The sequence below is a fragment of the Xenopus laevis genome, chromosome 3L, assembly GCF_017654675.1.
Source record: "Xenopus laevis strain J_2021 chromosome 3L, Xenopus_laevis_v10.1, whole genome shotgun sequence".
Lineage (NCBI taxonomy): Eukaryota > Metazoa > Chordata > Amphibia > Anura > Pipidae > Xenopus > Xenopus laevis.
In genome coordinates, this window is record NC_054375.1 from 114,613,266 (window position 1) to 114,628,571 (window position 15,306).

Genomic DNA, 15,306 nt, shown 5'->3' on the forward strand with positions numbered 1-15,306 from the left:
AGGAAGGTGTTAACCAAGGTTTACAGAATAACCCGGGTGGTGAACATGCCATTTCCCCCAGGCTGCATTGCCTACCTACTAAATGTGCTTCCAGACACATTGGGTCAAACCCACACAGCCACACCAAAGTTCATCTGTACCAGGGAATTGTATATTCAGGAAAAGAGGGTAAAAAGAAATAATAAACAAAACCAGTTCCAAACATACAAACCACAAAATATGTAAAGTGCAGGCGAAGAAGTAAGACCCTCGAGTTTACTTCCAAATGTATCCAGAAATCATGTGAGCCTAAAGGCAGGGAGAGTTTGCAGTCTCATATCTTGGGGTTTTGTGGGCTTTTTACATTTGGGAAATTGCATGCAGGGACCTTCGATTTTCTAAGCTTTATTTGTATTCGTAAGACTGATTTCCACCCATAACAAAAGCATGCAGCCAGCAAATAACAGCAGGTCTACAAAAATTGATGATTATATTTGTGAATGTTCTAAAAACAGACTGTTATTTATTTGTTAATTATTGATTTGAATATACACATTAGGGGTTGGATTTGCTTTAGTGTTCATCTGACTCTTTTGTGGAGGACTGAGTGCGAGCCTAGTTTTATTTACTGTTATTAGCAGGTTTACAAATGTAATTGGCAGTTTGTACTACAGTAGAACCCTGATTTTATGTACTTGGATTTTACATTTTCTTGGAATTGACGCCATTTTGACTTTTCCCCTCAGGGTTCTACTGTTTGTGGTACTGTTATTGTTTGATATCTGCATACATCTGTTCTAACGCCCTGTGCTTTAAAAAAAACACTAAAGATACAAAGATATTTGTCCAGCTTATAGTTTTTCTGCATAGTAACATAGTAAGTTAGGTTGAAAAAGACATGTCCATCAAGTTCAACCTTTTATTTTGCTAACTTTTTGTCCCCTGATGAAGACCTCTTTACTTTAACGTGTTGGGCACTTTGTATGGCATTTTTCTAAACTTGCCAGACAGTCAATTAATAGATAGAACCCTTCTTTATTGTGTTTGAATGTGGTTTTCCTGTAACTCCCGAACACTTATAGTATAACAGTTTGTGTGTGCGTGTGTGTGCATAGCATGAGTGTGAAATGATAGGAGGAGATACATGTCCCAGACACACAGTTGGCAGGGAAATCAGGGCTGAAAGTCCCTGGTGTATTAGGACATTTCCTCTACAGTAGCCTCCCAATGCTGCATCTGTATCCGTGGGACTACACAAGAAGAGCTGTTATCAGACTCCTAGGAGTTCTGCCCAATCAATGGGTGGGATATGGGAAGTTTCCTTCTAGGTAGAAAGAATAATCCCATGTGCAGATAGTCGCCTGCTTGTCATAGCCACAGCTCATTATGTAAACCAGATCTTGGCTTTACATCTTGCCCGGGCTGCATCTCAATGCCACACATTCCAATACTATCTCTGGCTTCCTGCGTTTCTTTAGGTTGTGATAACAGTAAAACTTGGATAACACAATTTCCAATAAAAAAGGCTCTCCCAGATGAGGTGAGGTTGCCATGATCATGTGAAAAATGGGAACATGTCTAGGTAATTTAAATGCAACCAGTGTAGTCCAGAAAAGTGCATTTATTACAAGCTTATTCCTTTTTTCAAGGGATCTGGTAACCTAAATATAAAGGCAACAAGTGGAGCGGTGCAGGTGTGACATCCCTTCTGTGTATATAAAAAAAAATATCCTTTGCTACATTATTCCTTCCAAGGAAGGGGGCCCAGGCCTTATATGCCCTAATATTTCACTCTTATTTAACATTATTTGGCAGAAATGTACTAAAATATTTAAACAAAAATCAGTTGTTTTTTTTTTACTTTGCTTTGCCAAAGAGGGGAACTTTTGTTTTTCTGCTATTTACTATTATTCTTGGTGACAATTTTTTTCCAAGATATATTCTCGTGCAAGCTAGTTGTTTTTCCCATACATGGCTGTTATAAGAATCTGAATTTCTGGTAATATATTTTGGCAACAGTTTTGGCCACAGAGATAGTGAACACTTATCATAGAAGCCCAAAAGGCAAGTGGAGAAAAATGCATTTTGGGGTGGGGTGGGGGAAATAAGTACAGAAGTGGAAATGAATGGCAATTACAAATGTTCCATTTCTACTTGAAGTAAGACTAAAATAAAACTTAACCTTTAATAAATCTGTCACTATATGTAATAGAATGTATCACAGATCACAGGACACTTGCTTAGAACAAATACATTGGCTTTACTCCTACACTACCAGAGGGGGCAGCAACGCTTCTTGGCTGCCGTGTCCTGATAAGTCTGTAAAACAGAAATGAATCATATGCCCTGAAGTTACACATATTGCAGAGGTTTAATTTTAATCCATTAGGATGAAGACTCAATTGCATTTGAATCGCTCACTAAAGTTAACTTTAATTTGTTTCTAGTTCAACTTTGATAGCATTGTTCCCATGCAAAGAATTATATGGGTATAATGACCTAGAGATTATAAACAGATGGGGTTGAACAGCATCCAAACAAGCAAAATATTTTTTCTTATTTAGTATTCGGCATCAAACATCCATCAAACTCCAGAAAGGGCAGTCTGGTTCATGCTATCTAACTGCAACCATACACTGTAATAAATTAGCATTTAATGGAAAATAGGCCCTTTTTATAAGTCAGATTTATTTCCCATTAACTTTTTTATGTGGTCTGTTGTATGAGGGCATAGTTGTGTGGACAGAACATTTTTCCCTTGATATGAGTAGCATAGTTGCTGAGGACGAAAAAAATGTCCATAAAATAAATGGAAAATATACTGGGTATACGGGGGTATTATAAACAGTGAAAAAAAACTTGACATGAGCTAAAGCAGCCCCCCATACATCTGATTATAAATCATATCAGCACTTGTCAGTGACAGTGGCCGGGAAAAGCAAAGAGACAAGTTTTCAAACTACTAATGCCTGAAAAGACATTGAAGTGTTTGGCTGGCTAATTTGGGTGGCATGTTTTCAGGCTACTGAAAAGCTTGGCACTGAAGTTAATCTATTCTCAAAATATGCCTGTGTCATCCAGAAGCTAGTCATAATTATGGAACAAATTTATCAAATAGTAAAATGAGGGCATGCCACAGTATGTCATAGTTAAACTCCACCTTTCTTTGAGACTCTATGACACAGTGTATCAATAGATGAAAGTGAGAATTCGTATAATAAATAGGTCTTTATAAAAATCCAATATAAATGAATAAACAGGGTGAAATTTCCTTCTGGTGCACTGTGACATGCTCGGATTTCACTCTAATAAATACAAAACATCAAAGATAGAAGGCGCACACTCCCTAATGAAAAATCAAAAAAAAACAAAAAGCAAATGCATGCAAGGTGCTAATCCTATAGGAGGCTACCGATCTGTAGTTTCCAATAAATCATGCATGAAACCAAAAAATAAGGAAAGCACACTGTAAATAAATGAAAACTAATTTATTCCATGCTAGTTACCCCACATGGCAACAGCATGTCGCCCTACGCGTTTCGACCTACAAAGGTCTTCATCAGGGGCACAAAAAATCAAAAAAAAGGCAGGACTGGTTGAAACGCATAGGGCGACATGCTGTTGCCATGTGGGGTAACTAGCATGGAATAAATTCGTTTTCATTTATTTACAGAGTGTGCTTTCCTTATTTTTTGGTTTCATTCACTCTAATAAATATGCTGCATAATTCCAACTAGTTTCTGGATGATCCAGGAGCAGACATAGTTCATGTTCCTCTTGCATTTGAGATATGCTACAACACAGCAAAGATAAATAACTTCTCTGATGGTGCTACATTTTTCTCAAATCACAAAAATGAATATAGCTGTCATTAATAAATATGAATATTAGCAGGAGTGGTCTATTTTTCTTCTATAAGTAATGCCCTCTTGTGATATCCTGTAACCAAAGCAACCATATAAGTATGATTTTTGTTATATTGTACATGTGTGTTAATTTATTGCGCAGTTAGTCTATGCTTAAAACGACTTTCTTTATGGCAGTTGAGAATTTCTATTGGCCAGATATTTATCGGCTCTTTAGAAAATCTCATTGGAAAAGTACATCCAAGCAGGGCCAAACAGCCCACATATAACCGTGCGACATTGCCAGGACAGGCCCCCATAAAAGTAAAAAAAAAACATTGGTGATCAAGGCTCTCCTCCATAAAGGGAAAAAAAAACCGTTGGTGGTCAGAAGTCCCCCCCCATAAAAGTAAAAAAAAAAAAAACATTGGTGGTGAGGATCTCCCCCATAAAAAGGGATTTATACTTACGATAAATTCTTTTCTAGTAGGCCCGAACTGTCAGCGCAGACGTATGGGTTATGTCCAGGTTCACCTCTGGAGGCAGGACAGAAAAATTCAGACAGAATCTCTTGGCCCCTCCCTCAGGATATATAAACTGGCTCCACCTCTGTTCCCCAGTTCTGTTGTAAAGCTTGGTGAGGTGATGAGGAGACAGCAAGATATGAAGGAAGGTCAAGAGACAAAAAATCTGCAAAAAGACCAGCAAAGATTAAAAAAAAAAATGTAGACATACTCTCAGAAAGTCAGAGTCCACCTATTGCTCTGATTGTAAACCTCGTGAGCCACCAGTCTTATCACCCCAAGTTCTGGCTATAGAAACTAATTAACCCATAAGGGAGTTACAGGAGAATGAATCCTTTTAAATGGAGTGAAAATGGTGCTGTGCAGTCATCACGTTGTGCGCAGTCGCGTTCCGTTTTTCGCGCCAACTGCAGGGAGAGCGCCCCGTTGACCACCTTGCCCAAAAGGAAAATGGCGGATCAACACTGTAATCGGAGGGCTATACACACCCTGGGCGTTTAGGTAGCTCTGCATACCTGGCCCTTTCAAAAGTAGTAGACTACTTGTGGCTACTCCACTTGCTGCAAAATGCCAGCAAGGAGGGAGAAGTTAGTAATGGTAGACAGCTCCATGCGTCTCCATGCCATTTGAGAGAAGCTGACCACTTGCGGCAACATGCCAGCAAGGAGAGTACAGCGGGGATTGTTGGGAGACAGCTCTGCATGCTTCCATAGACTTGATCCTAATAATAGAAGAAAAATTTTTTTTAATGCACCTCCAAGACAGGACAAAAGAACTGGGGAACAGAGGTGGAGCCAGCCTATATATCCTGAGGGAGGGGTCAAGAGACCAATTCTTCTGTCCTGCCTCCAGAGGTGAACCTGGACATAACCCATACATCTGCACTGAGAGGAGGGCCGACTAGAGAAAAGTTAAAAAGAACATTGGTGGCCAGGGGTTAAAAAAATAAGACTTTTGTTTGTTCAGGGAATACTTACCATTTAAAATTTGGCAGACTGCCTTCTTCCTTCTCCTCCTCTTTGTTCTCCTGTGCAGCTTCCTCTTTGGCTCTTATCAGTGGCTTTGGCTCTTATTCTGCGGCTTCGGCTTGACAAAAAATAGAGCAGACTACCGGGCATTTGCCCAAATGGACAGATGGCCAGTCTGGCCCTCCATCCACGCATCCCATAGACCTACACAATGATCCAATCATTGGTCTAAAATCAGATCAGCTTAATGTGGCACAGTTCATTGGTGGCCAAATTCATCATAGATGTGCTCATTTTGTAACCTCGCATTGTAACTAATGGTTTAGTTGGATGCACTTGCATCGATAGATCTAATCCTACAGGTTGAATATATTCTAAAAATGTAACTGATATTAAAATCTGATCAGTAAACTGCATGAAAGAATTGGCCTACTACATGACTGTCTGATGGAAGCAATGCACATTGCATTTTCAACAGGCAAGATAATCTTCTGTAGACACATAATAACAAGAAAGCATCTGACTTTATCTGATCAGATTTCACGTTGAGACTCAGATTTCTCAGCATCCCACAAAATCCTGTGGTTTTGTGACAATTGTAAGACATGATTTTGTGGAACAGATAAGTCTGTTGGAGACAAGTAGGTCTGCACGTACTAACAAATACTATGCTTGGAACTAAAGCATGAAGAATCTGTGTAACTAGCAGGAATATTTTATGCTGGCCATATACAGGTAAATCCCCAGCACATAGTTTATCTGATTTTTAGCAGTACTGCCTTTCCTTAAATGCCTCGCTATTAGCATTACTATTTACCATAATCTTGACAATGATGGGCAAGGCACCCTCTTACATGTCTAAATCATTGTTAAGATTATATGACACAAAGGTGAATACACCTGTACACAACAATAGCCAAATCACCATATGTGAGATTGGTTTAGCCAAATGTTCTGAGTGATACTAGGCTGGCCAATAGCAGCTCAGAGCTGGGATTAAAGCAGGGACTGTACATAGGTAGATTCATTGTGGATTAAATAAAAGATTAATTGCAACCCCTGCTTTGTAGGCATCAATTATCTTAATCTTCAGATCCTCACTCTAACGGCAGAGAAACATGGTCAGATTCGTGGAGATTAGTCTGCTGGCGACAAATCTCCTCTTCTTCCTGAACTGCCTTTCCCTGCCTTCCCACCGGCTAGAATGAAAACTTCGCTCCGATTGCCATCCAGCCGGCAATTTTCATTCTAGCCGGTGGGAAGGCAGTTCGGGGAGATTAGCCCGGCACAAATCGCATCTTCTTCGGGCGACTAATGTCCCCAAACTTCCTTCCCGCCGGCTAGAATGTAAATCACCCGTGGGATGGCACTCGGAGCGCTTAGTTTTCTGAAGACGCCTGAAGTTGCCTCACGAGGAAACTTCGGGTGACTTCGAAAAACGAATCGCTCCAAGTGCCACCCCCGCCAGTGATTTACATTCTAGCCGATGGGAAGGCAGTTCCGGGAGATTAGTCGCCCGAAGAAGAGGTGATTTGTCGCCCCAAATCTCCATGTGTGTCTCTGCCCTTAGAGGAGCCCTTGGTTGCTGAGTGATAGGTCAAGTTTTCGGTGTTGGCAGTTCTGGGCCAAGCCAGGCAGGCATCCACTGGCAGGCAACTGGGTCAGCAATCTCACCATCCCTCTGCATGTTGCCGGGGGGTAAAAATAAGCAGGCGGTGGGGGGAAAAAGACCTGCACTACGGGTAGTTACTTAGTGCCCCCACACCCTAGGCACATGTCTCTTCTGACTACACCTAGTTATAGCCCTGGGTGCTTTAATAAGCTCTGCCACTGTCAGCTCCACAAGTGACAGCTCCAAATGGCTATTAAGACCAAATGAAGTGATTAGGGTCAGGGTCCTTGCAAAACAGTGTTTATCACTGGACAAGTGGAAGGGTGTAAAGCATTTGCACATGCCACAATTACTAACTAGAAACTGAGTCACCAAATCACACACCATACACACCCCCACTGATGCCCCAACCCATGCATCATTCCTTTGAGTTTTGTGCAAATCACATGACGTGTTCATGCTAGGGCTGTACAAAATATTTTTGAGGCCCTTATGAGCAGTGATATTTTGCAATGACTGTTTTCATTGCTGAGTTGGTGATTTGGTCAGCAATATTCATATAGTAAAAAAAATAATATAGAACTACAGGTTCACTAGTTCGAATCTAACATTTTTCTTCTCCTTTTTCTTTTTCCCCCTGCTTTGTCAGTGATAAATTTAGAATGTTCTACAGCAATACTGTAAGTGGTACTGACTTCTTATATTTTAACTGCAGTGTCAATATGGGCCCTAAAGCCCATATTTGAATTGAATAGCCACCATCATGGCTGCACACCCAGGAACATTATACATAAAAACTAAAGCACCTTTAACTTTTCAATTTCCTGGTCCTTTAAGATTTTTTATTCTTTACAACCTTATGACTGTGGTGGTATCTGAAATGCCTATTTCTTAAACCTATTATTTTAATATTCTGTGCATGATGAAAAATTATTTTTTTTAATTTAAAACCAATACTCAAACAAATTGTATATAAACATATCAGTTTGGGGGTACAGTAAGTATTATATGCCGCATGCAGCCAAGCCATGCCAGGGAAGTAGCAGGGGGATTCTGCAGAGCATGCCTAGTTCATCCAAGTTAACCTACCCATTGGCATTACTCCAGACGCCTTCATTGGTTTTCCTGTTTTGAAGATCTGCTTTTTCAGCACCGACAGGGCTTTAGCTTGTTGGGATTCGACCAAAAATCCAAGCTCCCCCAGGAATGTCAAAACTCTGTGAAGTAGAAGTGGTTTCACATGCGCATGTAGAAGCTTCAATGGACTAATAAGTATCTCCCGTGGCTTTAATTCCTGGTTACAGTGCTGATATGGGAAGACTTCAAATGCCAAGCTTGGCCCCAACATAGTTAATAGAATATGTTTAGTGAGCTTAAGAAGACTGTCACATGACCATAGCTTCCCCTTTTTCTGCAGAGTCATGTTGTATCTTGGAGCAAACAATGGGTCTCCTTCAGTCAATGCATTACCCCCATGGATATAGGAAAGTGATGGAGTTTCTTTTTTCATCACACTCAACTCATCAGTACCCAGATTTCCCACAGACATGTTGGCATTGATGGTGTCTTCTGGAAAGACTGAAATATTAGCAACAAAATGAAGTCAGACATTATTTTCAGATGTTATAGTTAATTTCTCATTTTTCGACATAATTGAGACATTCAAGAGAAATTAAAACCTTTTTAAAATAAAAATTAATTAAATTAATTAATTAAAAGTAATGTTCTATTGCCCTAAAAAGAAGCACACAATTTCCAACTTCGCACAATCCTCTTTAGTTTTTAAGAAATGTAAAAATAGCTAGAGCAGTATACTTCTACATGAAAGAGTTTAGTTTAGCTTAATCCATGAATATATATATGTTTGTTTTTTTACCCTTTATTATTTCTGATGGGATACCAAGAGCAGCTTTCTGCAGTGCAGGAATCAAAGTATGCAAAGAGCATTTTCCGTAGGACAGTTTTAATCCATGACACATTGGGGCACATTTACTTAGCTCGAGTGAAGGAATAGAATAAAAAATACTTTGAATTTGGAAGTATTTTTTTGGCTACTTCGACCATCGAATTGGCTACTTCGACCTTTGACGACTTCGAATCGAACGATTCAAACTAAAAATCGTTCGACTATTCGATCATTCTATAGTCGAAGTACTGTCTCTTTAAAAAAAACTTCGGCCACCTACTTCGCCACCTAAAACCTACCGAGGTACAATGTTAGCCTATGGGGAAGGTCCCCATAGGCTTTCTAAGCATTTTTTGATCTAAGAAAAATCGTTCGATCGATGGATTAAAAAAAAGAATAGCGGTAAATCCTTCGACTTCAATATTCAAAGTCGAAGGATTTTGCTTTGACGGTCGAATATCGAGGGTTAATTAACCCTCGATATTCGACCCTAAGTAAATGTGCTACATTAAATGTAATATGTTATTGTTTTTATTTACCTTTTTTTATTTAAGGCCTTTGGTGTGGGAGATTTGTATTTGTACCTGAATACAAAGGGTATCTATTTGCATATGAACATTTTCAAGTAATTTATGACATACTATAACATATTATAATAGGTGATATGTATTACATCATATGTAAAATATACATTTACTTTTGACTGCTTAATGCCTTTTGAACAGACTATTGCCTAGGAGCTCTCACAATACACATCACATGAGAGTTCATTGTATTCTTTTACAATAAAGCACTCTGGATGTGAGTAGATACACATCAATAATATCTTGGAAACCCACCTCTTTAGGTTACATTAACATCTATCCATCTAAATCAGAAAAGATACATTAATTAAAAGGAAACAGTAAAAATAAACATGTTAACATGCCATGGAAAATGTATACAGTATATAAAGTGTATGTGAATGTAAAATACAACCCCCTATGTAGCATAAACACATTTTTAAAGGAGAACTAAAGCTTAACTAAAGAAGTAGCTAGAGATTTTTGTACATTATGGTTTGGGCTTCTCTACCAGCCCAAGGCAACCACAGCCCTTTAGCAGTAAAGATATGTGCCCTAATATATGCCCCAGTAGCTCCCCATCTTCTTTTCTGCTGATTCACTGCACATGCTCCATGCTGCTGTCACTTACTGAGCTTAGGGACCCCCTCGCAATATACAGTTCACATAGAATAGAAATGTCACAATATAAGGCTGATTAGTAATTAATACAGATAATTACTACATGTCAGCACTGAAACCAGTGCAACTAGCATCAGAATTTAATAATCAGCCCTGTAGCATCAGCTTATATTACAGACAAACCTCATTTTCTGCTTGATAATTTGTGATGACCCCTAAGTTTAGCTTCTCAACAGCTGCTCAGAGCCCACTAAGCATCTGAGTGTTGCAGACACTTTCCAAAATGGTGACCCCCTGTGACAAGTTTGAAATCCTGGATCATTGCTGCTATTGAGAAGCTGAAAGCTCATTATATAAATTATGACATTTTTAGCCATATTTATTTTTAGGGTTTAGTTCTCCTTTAACCATTCCTTAAACAATACCTAAGGCATGTAAAGGGCCATTTTCCCTCAAAAATGAATTCAGAGGATGACGGGCACAAGACTACAATTGGTATGTCATGTTTGCACTGATTACCCTTTCCCTGCTACCTCTACACAGAGAACCTCAGGCAGTTGCCTGGTATAATAGTACCTTAGATGCTTCATATTAACAATATATGTGTCCTCTTTGTGAAAACTCTCCCTGCTGGAGTGCACAAAGCATAGATTTCAACGTGCTCTGTATAACTAAGTAGAACTCTGGCCTTTCCTAGAAAATCAGTTGCTGTGTGTAGCCCAGTGAAATCCTTTAGAATTCACCAGCAGACTCCTAATGTAAGCATATTGTGCCTATGTGTGGAAGGAAGGTGCCATGACCTTTGCCATGCTGATGTAAGCTGCAAGTTCCAAACTCATGACTCAGAACAGACTTCTCTATCAACAGCCCTTGTACTATAAAAATTAACAGTTTTTGTTAGTTTAGTCTTGCAAAGTGCTCTAAGCAACCTGTAGCCTTCCAGTTGAATTGCAAATTACATATTCCCAAATCCATGATTTTGGAAACTGTAGTTTGTATATCCTTGTTTAAATGGAACTAAAGCGTAACTAAAGAAGTAGCTAGAAATGTTGTTCATTATGTTTTGTGCTTCTGTACCAGCCCAAGGCAAACACAGCCCTTTAGCAGTAAAGGTCTGTGTCTTCAAAGATTCCCACAGTAGCTCCCCATCTTCTTTTCTGCTGATTCACTGCACATGCTCTGTGCTGCTGTCACTTACTAAGTTTAGGGATCACTCACAATATACAGTACACATAGACTATAAATATCACAATATAAGGCTGATTAGTAATTAATACAGATAATTACTATATGGCAGCACAGAAACTAGTGTAACTAGCATCAGAATCTAATATCAGCCCTGTAGCATCAGCTTATGTTACAGGCCAACCTCATTTTCTGCTTGATAATTTGCGACTACCCCTAAGCTTTACTTCTTAACAGCTGCTCAGAGCCCAATGAGCATGTGAGTGTCACAGACACTTTCCAAGATGGTGACCCCCTGTGACAAGTTTGAAGTCCTGGATCATTGCTGCTGTTGAGAAGCTGAAACTTTAGGCAGGTACAATAAGTTCAGTATATAAAATATGGCATTTTTAGCCATATTCATTTTTAGGGTTTAGTTCTCCTTTAAAGACACATCAGTTAGACCAGGGCTATCCAACTGACAGCCCATGGGCCCCTTTGTGTGTCCTTCCACAAGAAAGTCTACCTGCTGTGACTGCTTACCTTGTGTAAGCTTTAAGGGTAGGACTACATGGAAGTTTTCGGCGCGATCCGACATATAAGAAGAATGAAATAATGCAAAGCAAAAGAGACAAAAGTACATTAAAAACAACACCCCTATATTGCCGACTGCATAGAAACACAAAAGGATTAATAAAAGTCATTATTTTACAAAATATGATGATAGAATATTGGGAATTCATCATAACTCTAGTGTAGGGACCCATTAGCCACATTTAAATATAAAAGAAGTTCGAGAACAACATAAGCATGCAAAAAGTTCTTGGGGTGCCAAATTGAGTTGTGATTGGCAATATGAAAACCCCTATGTGGACTGGCAGTACACATGTTTGTCTGTTTTAAAGCTTGACTCCAAGCCAAGAATTCAAAAAATAACAACCTGCTTCGAGGCCAATGAGAGCACCATCCAAGGGGTCGGAGAGCAACATGTGGCTCAGGAGCCACTGGATGATAATCACTGCTCTAGTGAATCTATTTTATCTAAACTGCAGTAAAAGGTCAAATTGCAGAAGACACGTGATATGCTCCAAGTTTTTTTCCTACAATGCACCTTCCCCCCTAGCTTTTAAAGGAATTGTTCAGTATAAAAATAAAAACTGAGTAAATAGCTAGGCTGTGCAAAATAAAAAAATGTTTCTAATATAGTTTATTAGCCAAAAATGTAATCTATACAAGCTGGAGTGACTGGATGTCTAACATAATAGCCAGAACTAGCCAGAACACTACTTCCTGCTTTTCAGCTCTCTTGGTTTTCACTGATTGGTTACCAGTCAGTAACCAATAAGTGACTTGAGGGGGGGGCACATGGGTCATAACTGTTGCTATTGAATCTGAGCTGAATGCTGAGAATTAATTGCAAACTCACTGAACAGTTATGTCCCATGTGGCCCCCTTCAAGTTGCTGACTAACTCAGAGTTATAGAGATTTAAAGCTGTAAGTTGGCAACTGTTCTGTTATATTAGACATCCAGTCACTCCAGCCTTTATAGATTACATTTTTTTCTATATTAGAAACATTATTTATTTTGCACAGGTTATCTATTTATCTGGTTTTTATTTTCACACTGAACTGTTCCTTTAAGCCTGACTATGAGTGCTGAACCATGTAATGGTTGGCACATGGGTGGCACATAGCAGACTAATACATACTGTTTACCAGTGTGCCATTTTGAAGGTCACAAACTGGCAGGTTTGGTCTTATTAAATCAAATTAGCCACCAATCTGACTATTACAGAGTTGATCATTGTTATGAGCTATGTCTGTCTGATTACCCTTATAGGCTTGCATCTGTTCTGTGAGCAACAGATAGATATCAGTGCAGTCTGGCTGCCAATGTGCTTAGCCATACTGAAGTACAACTGCTCATTTGGCTCATGAGCCTAGCTAGCAGATCACAGGTAACTTGGTTTAAAATCATTTGTATCCTATTTGTCATGGTATATGGTATATTGTACTGAGGAATAACAGCCAACTAAGCAAAATAGCTAACGATTTGAAAAGATCAGTTGTGCCAATTAAGTATCTATTCCTTAGGAAGTTTACTTATTAGTCATCATTTATGGCAAACTTTTTCTTTTAATACAATGCTGGTGTCCTGGGTTCAATTTGGATCCCAGCACTATACAGTACTACTTGTATTTGTAGAGCATACTATGTTATGTTCTCCACATGACTGTATGAGATTAACTGGCTCCTAATAACCATAGTGATTTTTGGGAATAACACTGATGCAGTCTTCTCCTGATAGGTCTCCATAACCCCCATTTGATCCAATCATTGGTCCATGGGGTCTAACTATTATATTGTTATAATTGGAGGCAGCCACTTTGTATCCAAATTGGGTACCACTTTAAGATTGTAAGCTCTATTGCAGCACTGGGGAGTGGACTGGTTTGAATGAAGAATAATCTATGTGCAAGTACTATATAAATATATATATTATCAAGGTCAAGGATAATAATATTTGTAAGATGCTTTGTCCTCATTGATAGCCTGATATGAGTCAAGTTTATAGTCCTTTGTTTGTGGTAATATATATAACTGCCTATAAAGATTCCATAAGAAGCTCTGCTGAGAATTGCAAGATGGCTGCTATTAATGTGTCTCCCTGACAGATCGCTAGCTGTAGGCATTTGTTCTTACAGCTGCTGCCTAAGGCAGCCCCCTTTTTTTTAACTAAAATGATTTCTACTGTAGATCCTTGTATATCCCTGGAGGAGCTCATATTACACACACTCGGGCCCTGTTATGTGATCTGACTTCTATTCTTTAGCATTTAAACCAAAACCAGGCTTTCAGCTTGTATTTAGCCCCCAGGTTTCCCCACCCCCAGAATCATTTACAGCTTACTAACAGTTTAGATTTCCAGCTGCACATCTCTGCCAGCACAGAAGCATCAGAAGGAATAGGAACATTTGTGAAAGGCTGGGTGATGGATGCAGAATGGTTGCAAGTCTTCCCATAGGTGCGTTTCCTCCCCAGGAGAAATAGGAGACTGTGAGAAGGTCTTGTTGTCTGGTCCACTTTTCTCCTGGATAAGAGGGAGGTGCTGGGCATGAGGCACAATCATGAGTGTCAACGGTGTCCCCATGCCATTGCCTGTGTGAGTGAATCTGCAGACAGTCCTTGTCTACAGAAGGAGGAGACAAGGGTCCACGTGCACAGCATCCCATATTGGCTCTTGGGAGCATGTTTAGACCTGTAACATATGCAAGATGGAAAGCTCAAACAGCTGTTCTCTCTGAATTGAAAAGTCATACAGTTACTATACTCTGAAGTGATGGAAGCTTCTGTCAGCTAATTATGTCCCATGTTATCTATACTCTACAATCCCTAACCCCTAACTTCCTACTGCTCATTGCAATGCACTCTCTTTGGAAGGGTAATGCTTGCACATTCATGCTATAAATAAATAGAAAAACAGAAATGTTTTGGTGCAGGCTTTATACATTTTGGCGGTCAGGAGGTTAATGACAGCTGCATGTGGGACATCCCTGTTTCAGACTGTTGAAACTTGTTTGCCCTTGTAAAGACTTTATTAAAGGATATTACTTGTAGTATGTATATAGTGTCCTATTAGCAACTATTCGGTTGGTCTACATTTTTAATAGTTTTGAATTATCTGATTATGGGGCTCACTGACCCCAGCAGCCAAAACGATTGCTTTGTCATGCTAGCACTTTATATTTATTGTTACTTTATATTACATATTACTCAGGGGTCCCCAACCTTTTTTACCCGTGAGCCACATGCAAATGTAAAAAGAGTTGGGGAGCAACACAAGCCTGTAAAAGTCCCGTGGCATGCCAAATAAAGGCTGTGATTGGCTATTTGGTAGCCCCTATGTGGACTGGAAGCCTACAGGAGGCTCTACTTGGCACTATACATAGTCTTTATGCAATTAAAACTTGCCTCCAAGCCAGAAATTCAAAAATAACCACCTGCTTTGAGGACACCGAGAGCAACATCGAAGGGTTCGGAGAGCAACATGTTGCTCGCGAGCTACTGGTTGGGGATCACTGCTCTATATAGTCCCTCTTCTATTCATCTTCCAGTCTGTCAT

At 39.5% G+C, this 15,306-nt stretch overlaps 1 protein-coding gene across 1 annotated transcript in view; it reads right to left on the reverse strand.

Annotated features, from left to right (window-relative positions):
* Nucleotides 1-15,306, reverse strand: part of LOC108711451 (cell surface hyaluronidase) — a 60,962-nt gene that overhangs the window by 43,631 nt on the left and 2,025 nt on the right. The window contains exons 2-3 of the mRNA XM_018253197.2: nucleotides 14,098-14,442; nucleotides 8,018-8,506 (exon numbers count right to left, since the gene is read on the reverse strand). Coding sequence (XP_018108686.1) covers nucleotides 8,018-8,506; nucleotides 14,098-14,442 — 834 coding nt within the window. The remainder of the gene's footprint in view (nucleotides 1-8,017; nucleotides 8,507-14,097; nucleotides 14,443-15,306) is intronic.